General features: G+C 43.2%; 1 protein-coding gene across 1 annotated transcript in view; it reads right to left on the bottom strand.

Moving 5' to 3' along the window:
- Positions 1 to 24,063, bottom strand: part of LOC100710818 (ras-associated and pleckstrin homology domains-containing protein 1) — an 84,211-nt gene that overhangs the window by 30,887 nt on the left and 29,261 nt on the right. Inside the window, 10 exon segments of the mRNA XM_019353050.2 lie at positions 2,204 to 2,374; positions 3,306 to 3,461; positions 4,667 to 4,812; positions 4,815 to 4,908; positions 6,009 to 6,148; positions 6,622 to 6,730; positions 6,821 to 6,955; positions 15,695 to 16,001; positions 16,079 to 16,137; positions 19,399 to 19,459. Of these exon segments, the coding sequence (XP_019208595.1) occupies positions 2,204 to 2,374; positions 3,306 to 3,461; positions 4,667 to 4,812; positions 4,815 to 4,908; positions 6,009 to 6,148; positions 6,622 to 6,730; positions 6,821 to 6,955; positions 15,695 to 15,775 (1,032 nt within the window). The 5' untranslated portion in view covers positions 15,776 to 16,001; positions 16,079 to 16,137; positions 19,399 to 19,459.

The following is a 24,063-nucleotide window of genomic DNA, read 5'->3' as shown; positions in this document are numbered from 1 at the left end:
CACACCAGTTACAACATTGTTAACTGAGAAACTTCTTAGTACAACTCCATGCGTTACACTATATACTTACTAGCATAGCATGTAAATGCTATGCTAGTAAGTTTATTTTTTAATCTAATGTAACATGACGTCATGTGCTTAGTTAAAATGATGTTTTTAATTTTACCACATATAAATCTTCTGTACTGAAAGTTACACGTTAACATTTAAAGCTGCATCACTGCCTCAGAAGCTGCTGCTGTTTGCTGTTAGCATGATGAAACACAACATGTGACTGTTTTCATGAGCTCCAGGCAATGACTGAAGGATTTCATCCAAGTATTAAAAACATTCCTTATATTCATGCTGAAGTTAATGACTGATTCCTGCAGCTCCTGTGCTTCAATCACAGTGTCAGTGTTTTCTATTGAAGCGAGATGATGTGTCACTGCCCAAATACTGACTTAACTGTGGTTTCTACGATCAGACCCCCTTTCAAACATTCAACAATACCCATCAATATATTTCTGCTGTGTGGTGAAAGAGAAAAGAAGCAGCCGTGTCCTAAACTGAACAACAATCAGGTTCCCACCCATCATGTCAGCGCTAGCTGACAGCACTAACTCAGAGCTCATACCTGACTAAACCTTTGTGCGTCCACAGGAGAGCAGCCATAACTAGAAAGCTCAATTTACTGAGTCCAGATACGGGGTTATTTTTACTGCCCTTCATACACGGTCAGGGTGAGAGCCTCAGTGATTCAGACTGCACCAGTCCCACTTTCTAATGAACTCGTGGGAGAAATGCTCTGGGCAAACACGGTACAGCACTTCTCTTCCTCCTCCGTGTGTCCTCTTCCTCAGCCCTCTCAGTATTTGGATGTTTTGTGTTGCTAACATTTCTTACTCTCACATGCTGACTCACTCTTGCTTCTTTCTATTATTCTAATATTATTCATTCTTCATTCATTCCCTGTTTCCTTCTCTGCTCTCTCAGACAAACTGGAGCAGTAACCCAGTTTCCTCACAGTAACAGGGTTTGTGTTTGCAGTGGAGCTCATTGGTTTTTGTTAAACAAGGTTTGAGGTTCAGCTTCCTCAGCAAGGAAGAAAAAGAAGCTGGTATTTGTGGTGGTATGTGCACGTCACTGAAGGTTTTCTGTTGGAGCAGTGTGGATTATAAAAGAGGTGAGGACAGAGCCTGAAGCAGGACAAAGCACCGCTGCTGCATAACCCAACACACACTAGTAACAAACAGCCGACTAGGTTGTGTTGTTGGAGAGGAAACAGTGTGACGTTTCATCGTTGGTGCTGGTCCCAAACACTTTGTGTCTCATGGAAAAAAGACGGCTAAAGTTGGTCGTTGGGGGTTTCTGGTTAAAGGCTCATTTTAAACGAGAGCACGATCTCTGTCATTGTGTTGGCCATTTGTTAGTGCAGCACTGTTTGGTAGCGTTTTGACCATGAAGTGAGGGATGAATCAGACTGATAGATACACAACAGTCACTACACTGATCCATTTATCGTCAGTTTGACTTAAATGAGACCAGAGTTTACTGAACAGACACGAGGCTGCAGTAATAATAAGGAAGCCTTAAACTAGTAACCTCACCTGGAAATGTTTACCCAAGTCACACATGAAGTAAGGACAACTGTATTTATGCTGCCTCCTGCTGAACTCCAAGAATCCACGTTTAAGGCTATTGCTGTTATTGTCATAATGTCCATCTTTAACATACAGTCTATGGAAACAAAATGCTTCACATAAAGAAAGTCTTTTTGGAAATCCATGTTGTCCCTGTAGAAGGCAACACTAGAATGTAGGAGAATGTAGAAAGTATGCATCCATTAATAATATCATGCATATGATTCTTTGAGTGTATTTTTACCCTCAAGCCACTAAAACTGCAGGAGTAAACTAAATGAACAAAACTCACCTGTGTGCATTTCTGATGAAATGTTTGGATTTCCTGAGCGCCCCACACATGTTCTATAATTGTGTGTGTGTTGTATAAATGCAGTTTCTGTGTGATGTGCTTAATCGGCTCATTGTAACAAAGGCACACTCAGCGGTAATGCCAGTCAGTGAATATCTGTACTTTTAACCTCTAACCAACTAAATGACCAACTTGTTTAGTACGTTTACTCGTCATCACATTATCTACAGTAAGGTATCTTATGTTCAGCTAAAGCAGCACAGGACCGTACAAACAGAGAGCCGTGTACCTCTGTGTTGGGATGACCTCGACTGGCTCCTTCTACTGGGGGCATTATTGGCTGGCCATCTGAGTCAGCGCGGAGAACGCTGTCCAGCGAGTCCATGGAAGAAGCCGAGTTAACGGAAACTCCAGATGCTGAGGTGACGGAGGAGCGTGACGAGTGGACAATCGAACGTGCCTAAAGTGGCAAACCAGAAGAAATAAGGAGGAGGAGAGAGGATCTGTCATCTTCAGACCAGCTGGACACAAACGCTGGACAAGCCAGTAGAGAGATAATACGCTAATGAGCTTAAAATGTTGAGATGATGTGCTAAGAGACAGCAGTTTGCTGTTTAACTACTAACAAGCTGCTAGCTGCTCGTCTCAGAGTGACTGACGGTGAGATCTCGTAGTCTTCCTGTCTTTAAATACTAACCCTGAGCACAATCATCAGCACTTATGTTTACTTATGCTTTACAGTGTAAGGTAGACCCTAAAACAGTGAAACAACAGTCCAGCCTGGAAGTAACAACGGCACGCATTTCAAACATAGACTGTGGTCACTGCGAACTAATCAACGTCTCTAAAGATCAGTGTACAAGTAAATGGCTTGATGGGCTATTTAAATATTGAAAATCACAGTGTTTTCCCCCTAATTCAAAATACTGAAAAGAAGAACGAAGGCAGTCCTGGGAATGTGTCTGGTATAAAAAAGGTTCACATTTGGTAAAGTTTAGGTACCCATGAAACGTCTGTTCATCAAATGCTTTCAAACTACAGTCTCTGTGTAACAGAAGTTACACCAGTGTATCCAGCACCGCTGTGTAATTGTACTGAACACCGTACTCAGCTTTGTTTTTATTAAACATACAAATATCTTTTATTTTATATGACATGGCTCCACGTAATCACAGCCAGGACACAGAAACTGAGTAGACGGGATTCGAGTTCCTACAGCAATCGCTCTCACACCTGAAGAGACCGATAACCAGTTTACTGAGCTGACTCCATCCTCCTGCTGCCGTTTTACTTCTTTCCCGCTCTTTTTTTCTCTTTTCTTTTGTTGCCTTTGTAACGCTGATGTTGTGATGAAGCCAGAGTGCAATCAAAAGCACGAGCTGCGCTCTTACCTCATGTTCGCTGACCGTGCCGACCGATCCTGTGCGTCGATGCTGCCTCTGAGAGGATCCGGGCCTTCGCATCGTGGCTGATGATGCGTAGGAAGAGGCTGAGCTAAGAGAGTGGGAGGAGGTCTGACGAGCAGCTTCGTCCATACTCAGCGAAGCCTGAAGGAAACACAAACAGAAGAAAACAGATAAAGGACGGACCGAGTACGTCTGCCTTAACAGCAGGAAGGGAGTGCTTTGGTGGTGCTTGTCATCACTGACAATGATACAGGTGGTGCTTGATAAATCACCCCTTAAAGTTTTACCCACTAATATTAGGGCTGTGTCACATCTTATTGTTAGAAAACTAGAGAAATATTCAGTTTTTACCTCAGGGTATCCAGGACTGTCTTATGTTCAGGCCTAACATCTGCACACATCAGTGCAAAAAACTAACTAGGAAGTATTTGGAGACCGACCCCTCCCCACTCGCCAATGCTTAGATACAGAAAAGCAGGAAAGGCCTTTATTTGCTGGTCAGTCACACGTCTGGCTTATCACGCTAAAGAGGAGTAACAACGCTAACATCCTTAACTGGTCCAAGGGCTGGTTCCAACCTGAAGCCCTGAGCTATGTTAAAGGCCACTGGAATGAAAGGAGTGGCAAAGATGACATTAATGGCAGCACAGCGAACATGTACATGAAAGATGGATGTGGTCACTGTGATGCCACCTGTGGGTTTTGAAGCATCAACATGTCCACAGCCATGTTATCTTTTTGGAGCTCGAGGTGACCGAGGTGATAATGGAGACAACCAAGCTAGCAAGCTCTGGTAGCAAGCTGCATCAGCCTGCAGCTACAGCTGTCGATCAAATCAGCCATGGCACTTTGAAGAGTATCCAAATGGGCGAACTAAAACAAAGTTTACAGTTGTTAGGAAGCTGAAACAGTCCACAGAGACCAGCATTACATCTGTCGCAGGCTGCAAACGTCTTTATCTGTGCTGTGAAGTTGGAGACCTGGACTCGAGTGAGTCCAGAGTCATGCATGGAGCTTCCAGAGGATAAATTATAAAGTCATACTATAAAACAAAACATAAAACATGTGTCTACTTGACTTTGAATCTTCCTTTAACCCGGACGTCATTGGTATTAATGTGTTAAACTGTACTGTGATGTCTGGAACTAGTGTGACACTCATTTCTGACGACTATCACAGGAACAAACAGAAGAAACAGAAGAAAGTGACCACAGCTCAGAGAAACGGGGGTCAGCCTCCAGCTGTCCTCCCCTTACTCTCTCTGCATCAAGTTTGATTTTTCAAGTCTCAACATTTCTTTCTAATAAAACCAAACGTGTACTTTTTACTGTGTCTCACAGACACACCTTCTCCAGCTGGGCTGTGATGTCATCCAGACTGAAGTTAGAAGCCAGGGCTGGTCTCCCGTGCTGCCCAGCGGGAGCTCTGATGGTGCCGGCTGGTGACGCCCTGGTGCTGCTGCTGCTACTGCTCGCCCCGCTGCTGCCCCCCCACCACTAACGCTGTTACTACCACTGCTGACAGCACTGCTGCTGCCCCCTGCTGGCTGCTGCCTGCTGCTGCGCCCAGCTGGGGGCTTCTGGCGAACCTGGAGAGACGAGAAAAGAAAGTGTTAGCGTAAGAGTAGAGCTGGGCGATATGACCCAAAATTCATATCTCGATATTTTTTAGCTGGATAGCGATATAAGATATATATCTCGATATTTTTTTAAAGCCATAAAGTAAGAACAAAAAGAGAGTTCTTAGTCATGAAAAAAAACTACTCAAAAATAAATTACGAGCATTTATTAAATAATAATGCTCCATAAATAAAATAAAACAATGTTGTTTTGTGCATAATAAAGAGCTCACAACTGTGCAGTCAAAATGTAAACTAAAAGACGCTGAGCATAATAACAAAGACAGATTTCACAGCTGCTCTGTTCCCAACTTCTACTGTGTGACTGACAGCCTGGAGTTTGAAATCCGCTTCGTAACCATGTCTCTGAACAGGAGCCATTTATGGTCCTTATACACACACAATACGGTAATATTACGTTGACGCACAGTACGTATCACTCCGCGAGGCTCCTCGGTAGCCGTAATGCTCCGACAATCCATCAAGCGGTGCAGCTCCGTAGCTTACCAAAGTCGAACTAAAACATTTTTTGACAGATTGCTGAGCGCTGTGTATCACATAAAATCGGTTCGCGGTCATCAAGCACAACCAGAATTCATACAAAAGGCGTGCTGTCAACTTTTGAGAAAATGAAAGGATTTCAGGCCGTGCATGGCGTTAGCGTGGCTAGCTCGTTAGTGTGGTTAGCTCGTTAACACGTTGACACCGTCCAGCCCCACGCACGGGGCGATGCGCAGTAACTCATTAACGGAGATTTGCCGTGTCCATCTTGTCGCTGCCTGCAGGTGAAGCGATGGGGGAGGAGGGGGAGTTGTGTTCAGTGAGGGAGAGGCGAGGTTGAGTAACGTTGCGTAAAGACAAAAGTGGACGAAAGAGAGGCAAACTTGCGGCTCCGCAACTATAATTATAACGTAACATAGACTATATCGATATAAAGGATATTGTCACATCTTATATCTCGTATAAAAATATATCGATATTTTTTAAAAACTCGATATATCGCCCAGCTCGTCGTAAGAGGCACAGTCGGTAAATGTACAGCCAGCGACAAGAGGGATGATTGTGCGTACCTTGGTATCGGTTATGCCCAGACGGGCCATGCTACCAGAGCTGTTTGGTTTGGCGTTGATGGTGCTTAGTTCCTGTTCGATGGAGCAGAGGTCGGCCATAAGAGCATCAAGATCCACATTCTCCCTCTGATTCAAGGCCTCTGCAGAGACAGAAGGATGTGAGGCAGGAAGAAAGAGGAAGAAGCAGGCATGGCTGAATAAGAACAGTAGAAACATCAGCGATCTGTACGGAGGAGGTCGTTCATTATGGATTAGAATGAAAAAACGCTTTATGGTAACTGAAAATGTACTGAGAAAAAAGTAGTACAGAGTATATCTTTAACCAAACATCAGGGCAAATAAATATGACATGAGAGAGAAAAGCACTTTTTTATTACGCTTTTAAAATTGAACATGCTCCAGATGAGCAAGCTGCTGAAGCTTTTTACAGACTTACGCACACTTGCTAATAATGTGTGTACGTCTGATTAGCAGGACTTCGTTGTTATTTAATTCCTATTGGAAACAGTAAGCGTGGGCTGCATCGTCCTGTGGGGGAAAAAAGGAAATCCGAGAGGAAAACAAGAAGACTACAACTGAGAAGAAAAAGAAGAATAAAAATAAAATGTCTGACCGTTGATGTTATACATGGAGAATCTGTAGGAGAAGTTGGCTATGTTGGTCTCCTGTCTGAGCGGAGGCTTCTCCTGAGGCGGCCGTTCTGAGCGACCGTCATCCAGGCTCTGGATTGGCAGGCGAAGCAGAAAGGAGAGTGTTTACATGCAGCTGCATTTCTAACACAGATAACCATGGACCATCCATGCTCTGTGTACCTGCGTCAGTTTGTCCAGCTCTCCCAGCCAGGCACCAAACATCTTATCCAGGTCCTGGTCCTCCTTGTCACTGTCCTCCTCTTCCTCCTCCTCCTCCTCTCTGATCTCCACCTCCTCATCTGACAACTGATCCATCTGAGGATAAGAAGAGTCACGCTTACTAATGCTGCACCTTCAGGAGAACCTGTGATCCCTGTGCTCCATCTGGTGGTCAATAGTGTGTACTACACTACAGCTTCTTAAACCCTGTCTGAAGCTTGTTGTGTGAAAGCTGCAAATGCAGTGCAAGTGGTTAACGTATAGTAAATAGACGGACAGCAGGGATCTGGCCTTCAAAGAGAGTCCAGCTGGATTCAGTAAAGCAGACAGGATGGAAACTGACGTCCCTGAGACGTTCATCGTTTCCTTTGGGATTTTCCAACAATTCAAATGCACATTAGAAGCTGCTCAGAAGATATTTGTAGTCTGATAATCTCTCAGATTTGATTTATTAAGATGTCTCAGGAAACATTAGTCCCTGCCTCAGCACACCTTTAATAATCCCAAATGATGGCCCTAAATTATTGTGGTTAGTGACCCCCTTACAGATAACCAGTAAATAGACTACAGTTTAAATGATAAGGCTATAAGACAAGTCATCACAATGAGTGTGATCCAGTAAGTACTGCAATCAGCTGTTACACTGTTTGGTCCTTTGACCTTCAGTCTCCACTGTGCCCATCTTGATATTTTTGACATTGTGGTCAAAAACAGTGTTTTCTATAAATCACGTAGAAAGAACTATTTCATTTCTCGACCCCTTTGAGTCTTATTCCCAGGAAGAGTTGGAGCAGTTTGTTTCCACAGAACTAAAACAGTCATCGTAAGCAGGATTTCTAACAAAAGAGTCCGAGAAGCCAGAAATGAAAATCCAGGGGAAAGGTTAAGAGAGATTAACTGTCTGTGTACCCAGACAGAGAGCGAGTCAACACACTTCTGGAGGCAGCGTTGCTTTGATTAACGTCTCTCTCTGAGTTATTTAAATATACTGAGAAACAGATCAGAGACACAGACACGCAGCAGCTGTTAAATACTTTGGTGTGCTGACAACCAGCAGCAAAAGAATTGTATTGTAATGAAACCGATGCTCAAACGGTTTATCAACATGAAACCATGAACTGCAACCAAACATGGATTTAGTCAACAGGCTAATTCCAACTATGAGCTAATTTCTTCGGTAAATAAAAATCCTGCTGACAACACAGTTTAGCTGAATGAATCGCTTAACTTTGAAGAGTATTTTTAGAAATAATTTCAAATATACTTTTATTCCCCAGAGTTACACAAGTATCATATGAGCATTTATGTCAGAAGCTAAGCCATAGTCAGAAGATAGCTAGCATAGTAATAATATTAGAAAGGTATCATGACACATTAAAATGATCTTACCGTGTTTTATTTGCACTGACACTCATGACACCCATATTAACACAGCATATATAGAATATGGGAAAACCCTCAGACAATGAATACAACTAACCTAGCAATGCATCTCATGGTAGACACGCTAATGTCAAAGACTGTCTGGCTACATAATGTGATATCAACCCAATTCAGGAAAAACTGGAAAGTTGTGTAAAATGAAAAGAAACATAGAAAGAAATGATTTGCAGCTCTCAAAAACCCATATTTATTTCACAAAACAACAAAGGAAATGTTTTACTGGCATGTTTAATTATTTCATTGAAAATATTAACTGATTTTGAAGTCAGTTAAAAAAAAGTTTGGAAAGTAAGTGGTGCTAAAATCAGCTGGAGAAACATTTTGTATGTGATTGTAACTGGTCACAGGTCAGCAGCACGACTGGGTTTCATCAACTACATAATATGCTCAGTGTGGCGAATCTGAAGAAATCTTTGTGTGGAAGAGACGAGGCCTAAACTCCATATTGGATGTCGATGATCGTTGGTCCTTCTGGCAGCACTGCATTAAAAACATGATTCAATCACAGAATCATTGCATGGGCTCAGACTTCCAGACATCAGTGAACACAGGTCATCGTGCCATCCACAAATGCAGGTCAAATGTCTGTCATACAAAGAAGAACGTGATCCAGAAATCCTTTTATCAGGGCCAATGCTCGTTTAGAGTGGACCATGAAAAGCAGAAAACTGTTCTGAGGTCAGACAAATCAAAATTTAAAATTCTTTTCAGAAAAAAAAACATGAATGCCGTGTCCTCCGGACTAAAGAGGAGAGGGACCGTCGGGATTGTCATCAGCCTCAGGTCTGATGGTACGGGGGATGCATCAGTGCCTATGGAGTTGGCAGCTGGTGCATCTGCAAAGGCACCATCAGTAGATTTTAGAGCAATACATGCTCAGACAATATTTTATTCAGGGAAGCTCATGAATATTTCAGCAAGATAAAGCTAAATTTCAAACTGCATCTACAAGCTGCTTTGCAACCCACTGCCACCCTAACTGCTGTGCAGCTGTTCTCCCCACCTCTGGCTTTCTATGTATGCATGCAGAAGGAGTCACTCTCTCCCTACATTACACTTCTAAGACCAGCTCATAGCAGGACAGAAGGCCACAGAAAAGATCAATACAACCAAACTTAAAGCGCCTTGAGATGACTGTTGTAAATTGATGCGAAGGAAAATAGTCTTATTTTGACTGTAGTGATCTTGACTCTGTTTGGCTGTTTCTAATATCACATTGAAGGTAAATGAAATCAAATTATCACAGTTGATATTACACACTATTCTTTTTTTTCCAGTACATATGAAAAAACTGTCTTTTGGTAAAGATTATTAAGCTGTACATACAGCTCATCGAGTTGTACTTAACAGTGACAGTATTGTAGGCCTGAAACTCCGGTCTGATCGATAACTCCAAGCAGCTCCTCCTCCACTCTGTCACCTCGCCCTGGCTCCTCCAGCTCTCCACCCAGACAACCCCACAGTGTTGCCCAGGGCACAGCATGCTATTCCTGGAGAGCTGCTTACTTGTCACCACTCTGAACCCTTTATGGAGATATAGCCAACCAACACACACACACACACACACACACACACACACACACACACACACACACACACACACACACACACACTAGATTAGAGAGCCGAATAGCACTCACCCACATACAAACACATCGAAACACACACACACACACACACACAGATATGAGGAGCGCTGCTACAATTAGATCCCTGTGGTTACCAAGGTCTGTCATTTAGACTGAAGGATAGGGCAAGTGTGTGTGTGTGTGTGGTTTGGGGACTGCTGAGGGACCAGAGGAGCGCTGCGACAGCTCTCACAGCTGCACTCTTCTACAACAATCTGCTGTTTCCATGCAGCCAAAGGTTCGACACAGTCCAATTTACAAAGAGGAAAATTCTCCTTACATCAGGTCTGACTCAGCTTGGATTCAGCTTATCTGATGCTCTGACATTTGGTCTCTGCACCACATATTTTAAATAGAGGAAGAAGACATAAAACCCTACTGTCACACAACACTGTTACGATACACTGAAACTGTGTCAGGATAGTTTTAAGGACGAATCATCACGTAATTCTGCACAAAGAGTTCATTCGTCTAAAAATAAGCCTGAAATCAATATCAAATGTCTTAAATGTGCTATTACTTTGGAAGCAAGACATAATTATTTTTCTCTGACACTCAAAAACTGAAGATATGGTGACCAGGTTGCTGAGGGCAGAAACAGTCTGCTACACATGAAATGTGCAAATCTGATAAAAACGGCAGCTCAGCCAAGCCAAAGTGTAGCAGGTGCAGGGAGTTGACCTTTGTCTGATGGCATCAGGGCAGTGGATCCACGTTCCAGTTCCAGCACCAGGTTGGATTCACACCAATTATTAGTTACAAAGATAACAGGCAGACTGTCACCGTGCTTCATGTTCATGTTCACAGTGCTTGTAGAGAACAGTTACAGCCCTGATGTACAAATGAGTTGCAAAGCACTTATTTGACCACCATGTGTATCTGCCTCTATCCTGAGAGTCTCCAAATTCATTCTGGGATCAGCGGACACGAGCAGGTTCCTGCTGGATGAGCTGTTAGCTTAGCTTCAAAACAGGAGCAGCAGGCTGAGGAGCTGTGTCAGGCTACTGGTCGCCCACTATGGCTCGTTCTGGCAGTACCGTTTGTAAAAAGCAAAAGGAAACCACTGAATAAACACATATATGAATAACAATAATAATAAAGAAATGGTCACCAGAGGGTCTGTGTGAAACCAGGCCTGATTCAGAGTTCATTGCTGACTCTGTGTCACCCACACAGGCCAATGGCGTCGTTGCCATTCCTGTTCGTGCTGGTGCTTTTGTCTTCATTACTCTGTGGCTCTTTTCCTGTGTCAGCTGATAGAAACAAATAAAAAGCTGATATTTTTCCCCCTCGATTATTTCAGTGGCAAACATATTTGTCCCTCAAGTTTCCCACTTTTTTGTACATTTTCTCACATCCACTCCAACAGTTTCAGCAATCTCACTCCAGAAATGTGCTGACATTTATCATGCTTGATCCTATGACTCTGTATACTGAGGCTCTGATCATTATTCTCTCACAGATTAATTCAGTCTGAACTGTGATGGAAACACCTGATGTGTGGTTCCATGTGCATGAGGTGGATTTCAGGTAAGGCCGTAGGGTCTCAGAGGGGCTTGCAGGCGTAGCCTGGGTTTATCTCGCTCACTCGTTTTCAGTCCATTTTGTACATTTTAGTCATCGTTGCTTCGGTTCTTGCTTCTGACCAGTTGTTAGCCGGTGAGTCAGCAGATTCACAGTGACATCAGCAAATCTGGCTTTAAAAACACCAAAATCAAAACACATCACCAGTGTCCTGCTGTGCACCAGTACAGTAGGAGACTGGGACTGATTTAAAACAGCAAACAGCTGGTCCCTTTACTTTTTAAAAAAAATATCTGTCATCACATCATGAAGGAGGTATGTCTACACTGCATGGCTACATGTAAGTGTCATTTAAAAAGATGAGAGTGTTACCGTCCAGCTCAGCTGCATTCTCTCCACCCTGCAGCGTCGACGTGCTGTCAAATGCACCTTCAGATGGAGTCTTAAAAACAGCTCTGTGTCAAACAGCTGAGACAGCAACTCACTGTGATGGGCTGTAAGTGCAGAGTGTGTGTGTGTGTGTGTGTGTGTGTGTGTGTGTGTGTGTGTGTGTGTGTAAACAGTAATTACTCTGCTGCTGTAGCCACACTCCTCCTGTGTGTCACAATGAAACCATGCAATCATCCCCCCATCCTTCATTCCTCCTACCTCCCTTCTTCATTTCTCTCCCTCATTTATTGTCCCCCTTCTCCCTCGCTCCCCCATCCTCTCTCACATGTCTGTTTACTCAGAGGGAGTGAGACACAGTGTCTCTAGATATCCTGTAGAGACGACAGCGCCCTCACACGTGCAAGATGTCGCTACAGTGTGAACGTTGCGCTGTTGCATGATGCATGCACAGCTCAGCATGTAGGCAGGTGTCTAAGCACATTGTAAACGCTGCTCACCCTGGGTTGTCTCTAACGACCTGTGCTCAGGATGAACTGTGCCCGTTCTTATTATAATTGTGCTTACTCATCGAGAGTCGCTGTTTTGAAGCTATTGCTAGCTAGAGTCCACTAGTCTATATCAACTTTCTGGATCTCAGCACAACACAGACCAACAGAAAGTCTTCATGAAGACAGAAAACAAAAAGCTGCATCAGATCATTCTGCATGTTAACGAGCTGAGGTCAGCCATGTTGGGTTTGCGTTCAGCGCTGAATGCTACTGCAGGTCTTTGGCCGCAATAAAACTGACATTTTTTTTAAATTTTTTGGACATTTAGACAATAGATGCTGTGACATCAGCACAGACAGGACGACGACCTCTGAAACCATCTTGTTTTCAGCAAACTCCAACAACGCTCCCTGTAACCAGCTGGCAAACACTACAAATCATTACAGATGGGAGGGGGCCTAAACCTCTCCCCCACAGCGTTAAATATCAGACAAGAGCAGAAAGATGACTTCCTAACGCTAACATAAACAGCCCCTTCCAGACCTCAAACTGTAGAGCCAGTGTTCAGGAATCTATGTCTGAGGATACAACGGTCCATCTGCCTCTAAGACACACCAGGGCGGCCTCAGACAGCGAATGGCAGGCTCCTTCTGGACGTCTGCTTGCCCTCCAGTTTTCTGTGATTGCATTACACTATGCAGCAACAATGCAGAGTCCCCCAAACAGACTCTGAGTGCTTTTAAAAAACTCATAAGCACACTAGGACTAAAGAGAGGAAAGGAAAGGAGGAGGAGGAAAAAAGGTGAGGACACCAGAAGGATAGAGGAGAGACAGAGAGAAAGGGAACAAGTGGAGAAGTACACAAAGTGAGAAGAAATAAGTGGAAATGAGGCAAGGAGGAAGGAGACAAGGAAATGAGTGAAGAGGAGGTGAGTAAACAGGAAAATGACAAAAGACATAAAATCCGTGGCGAGGAAACTGAAAGTGATTCAAGGAGAAAAAGAAATGAAATCAAGAGAGTGACGAGAGGAGACGAGTTCAAAAGGAGGGAAGAGAAGACAGAGGGGAAAAAGGTTCCAGCCCTTCATGACTTCACCAACATCTGCTGTCTTAGTGCCCTTGAGCAAAATGCTGCATCTGTACTGGCCAGTTCAAACTGTGGCAACACAACAACTGGTCTGCTGCCATAACACAGCAACAACAGAAAAGCCTTTACAGACCCCTCCAGCTCAAGTGCATTCAATGTGGCTCGTTCCCACGGCTCTATATCAGGACATCAAACACACACACACACACACACACACACACACACACACACACAGAAAGGACGGTATTTTTAGGCCTGCTTGTTGGGTTTGTTGGGTTTTTGTGAAGCAAAGCTATAAATCAGGTCCAGAGAAAAGCAGCAGTGAGTAAATCCGGGTGGGACTCGTTTCTCTGTGGTACTCGCTGATGGTGCACTCACACTAAAAGGCTCCCTTTAACTCCTCAACAGCTTCAAACGGACAGCGCTGTCTAATTACCACACTTACAAGCACAGTTTACTTTTTCAATGAGATATTTCAGTCAGGGCTGGGCCGGTCAAGAGAAGTTGCACATCTCAAACTGCGGTCCCCGGACCTCCAGCGGTCCACGAGTCATAGATTAGCTACACCCTGGATGATGCACAATTACGACACCAGACAAATATTTTAATCAAGCAATGCAAAAACCAAACCAGCTAAAATTAGAAACAGTTGCCTTGAGTTTGGCTTCTATCAGAACGACGGGGGGGTCCTGGGAAAGTCTTTATCCCCAGTAAAGGGTCCCTGGCCCCTAACAGTTTGAGAACTCCTGGGCTAGGGTAGCTTAAATAGTTCACCCTATACAAGAGCTTCCACTTTGATGGGTTTGATCATGGACAAATACAAACTGTATTTCTAAAATCGAGAGTCAAAGCTGATTTAAAGCAAACAGAGGTGAAGCTTCTGTCTCTGCTATCGTGGAATTCCACCTCAGATTTAAATCCAGGATCTTTGAGCAGATTTGTTTGAGTCATGTTTTGCGGGATGTTTCTTCCTTACTTACTCTCTTAACTTTGCCTCTAACATTTTTGCCAAAGCAGATCATGGTGACGATGAAAATCAGTGTGAATGATTTTACACTGTAAAGTGTTTCACACAGAACTCGATGTGGAATATGACCCAAACACTAGGGAGCTTAATTAGCCCAAGGATTCACACTGCGAAATCAGTCAAAGGAGCTAGCCTGTGTGTGTGTGTGTGTGTGTGTGTGTGTCTCAGAGGCCTGAATGCTGCCAAGTCTAACGCTGATTCTGTAGTGAGGCTCTCTCACACATGCTGGTCTGCCCTCATATAACAGATGTGTATACTGGGAGTCTCCCAGTTTGGCTAACATGGAAATCAGCCATGTTTCAGCTGTGAGTTCATTGAACTGATCCAAGAGCCGAAGGAAACAATCATTACAAATGTATTCAAAATTCCAAATTAGACAGCAAAAACAAGTATAATGACAAGTGTGTGTTTAAGTGGTCGTCAGTAGGGATCACCACGGGAACCACAGTTTAAAGTCAGTTAATATTTACACAACCTGGTAAAGCTTCTATACTTACTTAATACCGAGATCTTCATGTATTAATAACATGCTGTCTGTAACTAACAGCATGCAAACAAACAAACAAACAGGTGTCATTACCATCATTTACTCCAGTGAACGTTAAATACCGAGGCATCAGGCTGTGAGTCAGACTGATGCGAGCCAGGCTTCCTGTGATTCTCACACTCTTTTACCCCAGAGTGTGGGGAAGGATGCATTCTGTTTACTTTGTTCGATGTGCATCGTTGTGATGGTGACAAAGTGCCAGAATTGTCTGCAGCTCTGCTAACAGCACAGGAAGCACACACAGAGTCATTAGTTCACAACACTGGAGCAGCCTGGAGGGGCGACATGAATGATGATCAGCCTCGTTCTCCTTTCAAAAACTCCCCCACAACTTGGAGGTTAGGTCATTTTAAAACTCTCTACCATGACAACATGTAAACAAATATCTAATCAATGAACATGGCAGCAGCTCAGTGCTGCATGCACACATGGTCAGAATGAGATAATGAATGAATGTGGCATTGTTGTTGGTGTCAGATGGTCTGAGATTTCCCCACTCAGGCACCTGTGGGGTTCACGTTGAACAGCAGGTCCCTCATTAGCACTACAGGGCAGAGGAGAATTGGTAGATAGCTCTGAGCTAAAAGGAAGTATTTTTAACACTCACTACGACCAAAGTATGAAGAAGAGCATCTCTGAATGCGCAGCATGTCGAGGCCACACTCTTGTCAATGAAAATAGCAAAAAATTCACAGACTCACCAAAATGGAGAAGTTTGAAAATGTTTCCTGGTGATATGGGTCTGAAAATCTGCCGTGACATTTGTCCAGTAGGATCAGCATGGATTCATCCTGTCCATGCTGCTGGTGTGGGGGATATTGTTGATGGCCACGTCCACCCACAGACGTTGTTTTTCCATTGATCCAGCTAATATTATTAGATAAGACTTCACACGTTTTTGTTGCTATGCAGATGACACCAGCTGCTATCTGGATGGGGCCAAGGAGTCGCCACAGCTCTGCATGCTTGGTTTCTGACACAACCCCACAAAGGAATCTGTGTCTCCAGCTGCAATCGAACAAGCAACCTTAGCCTTGCCAAGCAAACGCGTTCACCCCTACACCAGTGGCACCCCAGTTTCTTACTTTTGGTGTAACTTCTGCTCGCCTCTTGGACAGGTCTCTCATCTCAACCAGACTCTGACCTGAATAAATACAAACTGAGTTAAAAATGTTAGAAACAATAAAAATAGCTGGGGGTGTGAGCAGGTTTGATCAGGGTGTATTTGTAGGTTAAAGCAAATGACTAATATGTAGGATTTTTTAAACAAATGAAATTACTTTTTTATTTCAGTTTCAGCAGGAGAGGCCATCCATAACCTACATCAGGGGGACGTTCTGTCACCGATGTTACACTTGACAAATTCATTCACCTCATTCAGCCATCTTTAACTTTGTTACATCATCACCAGCTCCAACAGGACGGAGGAAATTACCCCGAAAGACCAAAAAGGCCATCCTGTACTTCCTGTGCTTTGTAAAAAGGTCACTAATAATATAACACACACATTGTTTGCTTCTCTTAGCAACGTACAAAAGGCAACAGCAGATTACATCAGCAGATTTCAAGTAAATACGTCTGAAAGTTTCGAGAGTGTAATTTCTGCACAGCAAACGTTTAGCTCATATCACACAGGAAGAAGAATGGTGGGAGGCAGAGGAAGCAGAGGACGAGCGGGGGGGGGGGGGGGGGGGGCTGCTGATCCAGCACAATGATATCACTTCCCCTGAGACCTGCAGCACGCATTACATCATTTCCTTTCTGTTTCCCTGCTTCGTATTGACACCTGCTTCTGTTTCTCAATACAAGGAAGGGAGATGAGATGAATCCGGAGAAAGAGTGGGAGGTGGAGAAAGAACGAGTGCTGTGCTGCTGCCTCTTACACAGGCTGCTGTAGCCTTTCCTGCTGACTTACACTGCTTATCACAGCTAATGACTCTACTACATGTTACTGAGTGGCCACTGTGTCTGCAGGTGTCGTGCTGGAGGACAAACCCTGTGTCACAGAAACAGAGACAAGCAAATAGATACATGTATGCATGTATGTGGTGGAAATGATGCTCCATGGTGAGTGTCTATCTGAACCTCAAGACCCTCAGCTGCAGCCATGTAACATGATACTGCACACACACGCACACACAAGCCCGTTCAGCTATCTTAGTGAGGACCTTCATTACATAATGCTTTCCCTAGCCCCTTACCCTAACCATTAAAAATGAATGCCTGACCCTTACCCTAAACCTAACCATAACCTAATTGTAACCCTGACACTAAAACCACATTTTGAGCCTCAAAAATGCCTTAAAATTTGTGTGTCCTCACAAGTGACTGTTAGTTCTCACAAGTATAATAGAATGCAGATTTCGGTCCTCACAAAGATAGCTAGACAGGAACACACACACACATGCATGCACACACACGCACGCACGCACGCACACGTGCACGTACACACACGTGCATGCACAAAGAACAAATGAGTTCTATTTTTGCTCCCATAGAAACAAACAGGAGGCAGCAGGAAGTTGATTCTATTGTACGACTGAATGGATTAAGCTGGAGAGCTGGTGTGGCACACTCACTGTCCTGAGTAATTCCCCTGCACACAAGCAGGCTGAACACTGAAGTGAGAATACAAGGACCAGGCACAGTGACACTACAACAACATGACTAACAAAGACAACCCTGACCCTGCAAAGACACAAAGCTGTGTTCCTTGTAGTTTATTGTTTTTGGCCTAAAGAACTCACAACAGGACAAAAACATGAAAAAACAACAACTTTTACTCTTGCATGCTTTCACCGACAGTATGTGGATAGAAGTTTGTATGCCAAACACCACTGAGTGAGACAACCTTTATAATTACACTTTTTATATTATATTATATTTTTTATTTAGGATGTTGTTGCCTCTGTCAGTGCGCCCCAGGGCAGCTGTGGCTACAATGTAGCTTGCCATCACCAGTGTGTGAATGTGTGTGTGAATGGGTGGATGACTGGATATGTAAAAGCGCTTTGGGGTCCTTAGGGACTGTTAAGGCGCTATATAAATACAGGCCATTTACCATTTACCATTTGTAAGGTCTTTACCTCACAGCAATAAATGCTGCTGTGATCTGATGAGCCTGTATTGAACTGAATATTATACAGTTAAATGTTGTGTTGGGTGCTGTTCCCACATCTCTGCTATTCTAAATATTTGTGGTTTGAAAAACAAAAAAGGAAAGATGAGAATTTAAAAATCCACCTTTAGTTCTCTCACACACACACACACACACACACACACACACTACTCATTACAGCATTCATTTTTTAGCAGGTTACAAATCCTAAAGCATTTAAAACGTTCAATACTGTATTTCATTACCCTTATTTACACATGTGTAATGACCATAAAGTTGAATCCTAATCTGAAACCATTGGCACAAGCTAACTGGCACATATGAAGCAGCAACATAAATGCTAGCTGTGCTTCAGATGCCAGAGAAACGTAATAAAATCAAAGCTCAAGTCACATCTGGCCCCGCCCCTCCCAGAGTTTTTCCTTCCCACTGTCACCAAAGTGCTTGCTCATAGGGGGTCATATGATTGTTGGGTTTTTCTCTGTATGTATTATTGTAGGGTCTACTGTACAACTTCTGGCTTGGACTTCTGGCTCATGATCTAGGAAGGCGTTCACACTGAGCACACATTTATACCACCAGCACTCAGAACTGGCTGTGGGTAAAGGCTGAAGCCACTCGCTACAGAGCTGTTCAGTTTTCCACAGAGCTCAGAGTGGACCAACAAGAATACAAGAAGCCCAAGAGTAAATGGTAAATGGATGGACTGATTCTTATATAGCGCTTTTCTACTCTCCCGGAGTACTCAAAGCAGGTGTGGGACTGCTATTCCCTTTTTTTATTTTGGAAACCACAACAGAACTTTGCACCATCAGTTGGGCGCCACCCATTTACCTTTAAACAAATTTTAAGATCAACTATGAGACTGCAGTTCATAAATTTTTGGACATGTGTGACAGAAATAGAGAGGAGAAATACTTTATGTCTGGGAAATAAATAATAAATAAATACATGAATAATAATAATAATAATGCTACTTTTGGCTGCTCCCTTATTCACGAGGGGCTGCACAGCAAGAGGTTCCCATTTTGAACGGGCAGAGTTTTTTATCCTTCCTGATGAAACCCCCGAAGGATCTGAACTGGAGCTGGTGTAAATGTGTGAACCAGCACACTACAGAGGCAGCAGGCAGAGGTGAGTCTGTCTCTGCTGATGTGATGCTGATGGCTGCAGAGGACGGTCGTTTACTTTACAGCTGTGTAAAGTGAACCCATTCAAACAAGTACAGACAGCACATAAATGTGTCAGTGCGATTTAAAGGGCTCAAAGTGCTTTAAGGCCAATTACCTTTGGTCTGCTAACAGCTCAGTCCAGCTGGAGCGCAGCACACAGGGATGATTCAATCAGCCTGCAGACACAGACAGAAAAGGCAACAAGTACAAGAGCAGACTTCCTTCAGATGGACGGAGACTCACATGCAGTGTTGTTGAAAGCACGCTGGTCCTCTCACGGCTGGTTGTTCGTATGTGGGACCTGCTTACAGTCTAAATGTGGTGCAGGAAGAGAGCAGTGTCAATCCCTCTGTAGTCCTACAGAGAAGACCTTTGGCTTAGAGGGAGACCGACCAGCTCCGCTACATGTGATAACACACACACACACACACACACACACACACAGTGGGTGTCTCCACACTAGATATGTTGTCAGCAGGTGGCACTAATGTGTGCATCTGCCATGCTGAGCAGGCTGGATGTGTATGGCCTAAAAATAACTGACAGGCCACAACATTTAAAGACGCTGCTGCAGCCTCTGTCCATGCTCTGGTCTCCATCTTCATCCTGTGAGCCTCTGTGCGTACTTACTGAAACAGCCACACTCGGTGGTTCAGCCCACTACATCACTGCGGCTCATCCGGTCAGACCCAATCATGCTGTAATCACTTCAGGCCTTTTATTAGGGACTTACACACAAACACAACGTGTGAAACTATGTGTGTGTTCTCGGATTCGCAGTGCTCACCTGTCACATGTATATGTGTGTGTTTGTGTGTCTCCACAAACTGAACGGACAAATGTATAAAAACGTCAACATCTCACCGAACAAAGTTACACCAACGCTGTGATCTTACTTGTATAAGATCATTAGTAGCTCTCATGTGATCAGTAGCTGAAAGCTGAAGCAACAAGGAGACTGTTGTTGGAATGAACAAAGAGTAACACAGTGCTCACAGGCACATCAGCGGCATTTAACCCAGCAACTGTTCACTGGAAAGCTTACATGTGGAGCGTGTCTTATTTTAGGACCAGTGCTGGTGGCATAGTTACTAACAAAACAGCTCATAAACATGAATAAACCGTAAGTTTAAAATCAGAAACGCCTTCTATAGTTTAGTGTTTGTCACATTTTGAAAGTTCTAGCTTGTTTATTAACCTCGTTAATCTCAGGCTCACACATTCATTTCAGCCTGTAAGCTTTTACATTTGGTTATGACAAATAAGCAAAAATCCATAAAACTAGACGGATGTTGAGATAAACCTGCTGCTCACCCCAGATGGGTTGCTGGTGACTAGGTAAATGTTAAGAGGACCTTCCCACTGCTGTAGGGTAAATTAACTCTGTGATGTCCACGTCTTTATCGATGATGACATGTAATGCTAACTGTATGCAGGTTTTCTTTAACGTAGAGCAAACACAGTGGTAGCAGTTATGAATGAGGAGGAGCCCTTTACTAACACTCAACAATGTTTCCCCATCAACAGTGTTACATGACTCAGAGGTGTACATCCTCCACCAGTCACATCGACCTAGAGACCAGTTAGCCAGCAAATAGTTACCACTGGTCACTAGTAAACATGTGTGTTGCCAGACCGGTTGTCAAGTACTGACTGTGGCAAGCTGCTCGCAGTTTCTGGGTGAAACTGATTGAAAAGAGGTCTACTAACCAAAGTACACCAAATACCTCCTCACAGCTGCTTCGGTCACCAGCAGATTATGGTCTACTTTACTTATCGAGTGCTCGCAGATGAGTCGGCATCTTATCTACAGGTAAGTAACCTCCTAGCAACTAAGCAATCACAAGGTTGTTTTTGGAGCACAACAGTCACAGCAAGTCGATCGGAAGTCGTGACAACTTTTATCCTAGATTTAAACACTTCTCTTCCAGGAAGAAAATGCACCCGTTCAAATGTTTTGATAAGCATGAAAAACATGTTTAGAATATCCTATAGCAAGCACCAAGTGTTGGATAGTGCTCTCTGCCACCATCCTCAAAACACCAGGTCATATCGTTTGGAAAAAGGTGTTCCATCCTTCAACATGTTGTCAAGCTGTTCTGGACACAAAGACATTTTTAGTCTTTCATTTTCATCTGTCTGGTGAGAAGAATGGGAGTATCTGACACACGCAATAAGTGTACTGACTGGTCAGTCTCACAACGTGGGGAATATAACAAAGGTTGAGGCCAAATCATCCCCCCGTTCTGTTATTCTGCTGGCATAAGAGTCACTCAACAGTGAGTGAATCAGTATTCAGTCATTTAGCCACGTTTGTTATACTGGGGGACATTTAACAGGAAGTTTTATCTAGTTTTTTAAAGCTATATGACATTGTAGATAATACACTCCGACACGAAATGTAATCCACTGTGTAAACCCTTGGGAGTGATGTACAGTACACTGGCGTGGGACTGTTTAAACGATTCAACAAATTAAACAGAAGAGTTCACAGTCTGGATGACCTTTGGTTTTTCGTGTACTCTTCCTTAAAGTGGTTAACCTCAGCTGCACTCCCATGTTTGTGCCATATCACTTGGCATTCATATCTTTCAGGAATCAAAAACTGATGTGTCATTTAAAATAGTTCCCCATCCTGCTGTGTTGCAATCGGAAAGCATTAGAAACTATTAGCCAATAACAGTGTTTCAAAACAACTAGTGGCTGAACAAGTCTGGAACATGGACATCTCTAAAGAGTCCTTCTTTGTGATACTCTGCCAGGCCGTTACTCCAGCTGATTTTAATACTTTGTGAGTTTTTCCACTCAGCTCAGCAGGGTTGGAATCATTCTGTTTACTCATTTATTTATTTTTCGGCTTGAATAGTTTTTCATACATTTCACATTTCTATCGCATCGTCAAACACCAGTCATCCATTTCCACTAGGGCTGCCACGATTAGTTGACTAGTCACGATTACGTCGACTATCAAAATCGTCGACGACTGATTTAATAGTCGACGCGTCGTTTGAAGCTTTGTAAGATCACAAAAGACGCAGGAATAAGTAGTAGGATTTAAGAGTGTAATAACGGACTGAAACAGAAGATGGCAGCACTGCATGTACAAGGATGCCAGCTGCCGTTACACTCCGAAGAAGAAGAAGAAGCAGTGTCCCAGAATTCATAGCGCGGCCCTGCTCAGTTTCCAACAATGGCGGCAGCTAGTTAGTTTTAATATTACTCTTATTAATCTTTCTGGGTCACAAAATAAACGTTTAACATATTTTCAGGAGAGAATGTAGCTGTGTAAACCTCAAATATCTGCTCAGTTTATCAAGACACCGCATATTTTCAAAAGCGCTCCGACGTTTTCGGAGACGTCTGTTACCCACTAGCTCGATAGCTAGCCGGGGGCAAGGCTCACTAGAGCCCGTGAGAACACCGGACTCCCGGCAAATCGTTTTCTAACCCACCACCGTCTTTTGCTACTCAGGTTAAACATATATAAGTCACTTAGATAACTTAAAAATGTTATTGTTTGGCCTTTTTTAGTATTTTATTTGTTCCTGAGTAAATCGGTTTGGCTGAGATTAAAGTTATAGTTTATACACGGCTGAATAAACGTCAAGCAGACAACTGATTATCAGAAGTGTGAGATGCTCGAGAATATACTCCGGTGTCCCGTTATATTTTAGATAGCAAGGAGTTTATTAAACTTTACCGAAACAATCTGTAAATCTCATTAAATTTAATAAACTATCATCTTGTCTTTATTTTTAGTTAGCACATACCCTAAACACTTAAAACTGTAAGCTAATGTTATATAAGAGCAGATGCTGCTGGTGCAATAAGCTGTACGTTTTACGTCCAATGGATGCATGATCCGATTAGTCGACTAATCGCAAAAATAATCGGTGACTAGTCGACTATCAAAATGATCGTTTGTGGCAGCCCTAATTTCCACCAACAGCCGTACATCGTTTGGCAGATGAACAGATCCTGAGCCCTTCTTTGGTGTTTTTCCAAATTCATCCGTCCACAGAATCTCTTCCACCGATGTAAAGACTTGTATACGTTGGCTTGGCATTCCTGCCCTCACTGTGATTCGTCTGTTACGTCACGTTTTTCAGCCTCATGATGACCTCCCTTACTTACGTTGACCTCACACTGAGACTTCCCATAAAGACGTACCAGCTGAAAATCAGTCATTTAAATATCTTGTTCTACTCCCACCAGTACAAAGCAGAATATGTACCGGACATTTTTCTGTTGGGGATTTCAAAACACTGACAGTGCTGTGCAGAAGCAAAGGTTGAAAAACACTGTGTTACCTCCCCAACCTATGGCCCTGAATGAATTTCTAATATGTTTGTAATATTAAAGCTCTGCTTCTCCTGACCGGCAGACCGGTTATTCCCGGGTTGCCAAATGGGCCCCATTAAAAAGTTTTATGAAACAACATGGGCAGAGACACAGGCTTTAAGCTCTCACACTGGAAACAATGGTGTTACCATTCTCCTACTTCAGTCATAATAAGACTTTTTATTAGGGCTGCTCGATTATGGCAAAAATGATAATCACGATTATTTTCACTGAAATTGAGATCTCGATTATTTGACGATATTTATTTAACAATAACAATTATTCAACAATATTGAATAATGGCTTTAAAGATTGTCAAAAAATAACATAAAATAGTGTGCAAATACTTATTACAGTGCAAATGTTTGCAATATACAAAATAAATGAAAAATGTAAACATCTATGTTTAGTGAACTTCAAAATACTGCATAATATTTAT

The sequence above is a fragment of the Oreochromis niloticus genome, linkage group LG16, assembly GCF_001858045.2.
Source record: "Oreochromis niloticus isolate F11D_XX linkage group LG16, O_niloticus_UMD_NMBU, whole genome shotgun sequence".
Classification (NCBI taxonomy): domain Eukaryota; kingdom Metazoa; phylum Chordata; class Actinopteri; order Cichliformes; family Cichlidae; genus Oreochromis; species Oreochromis niloticus.
This window is presented reverse-complemented; position numbering and strand designations above follow the sequence as displayed.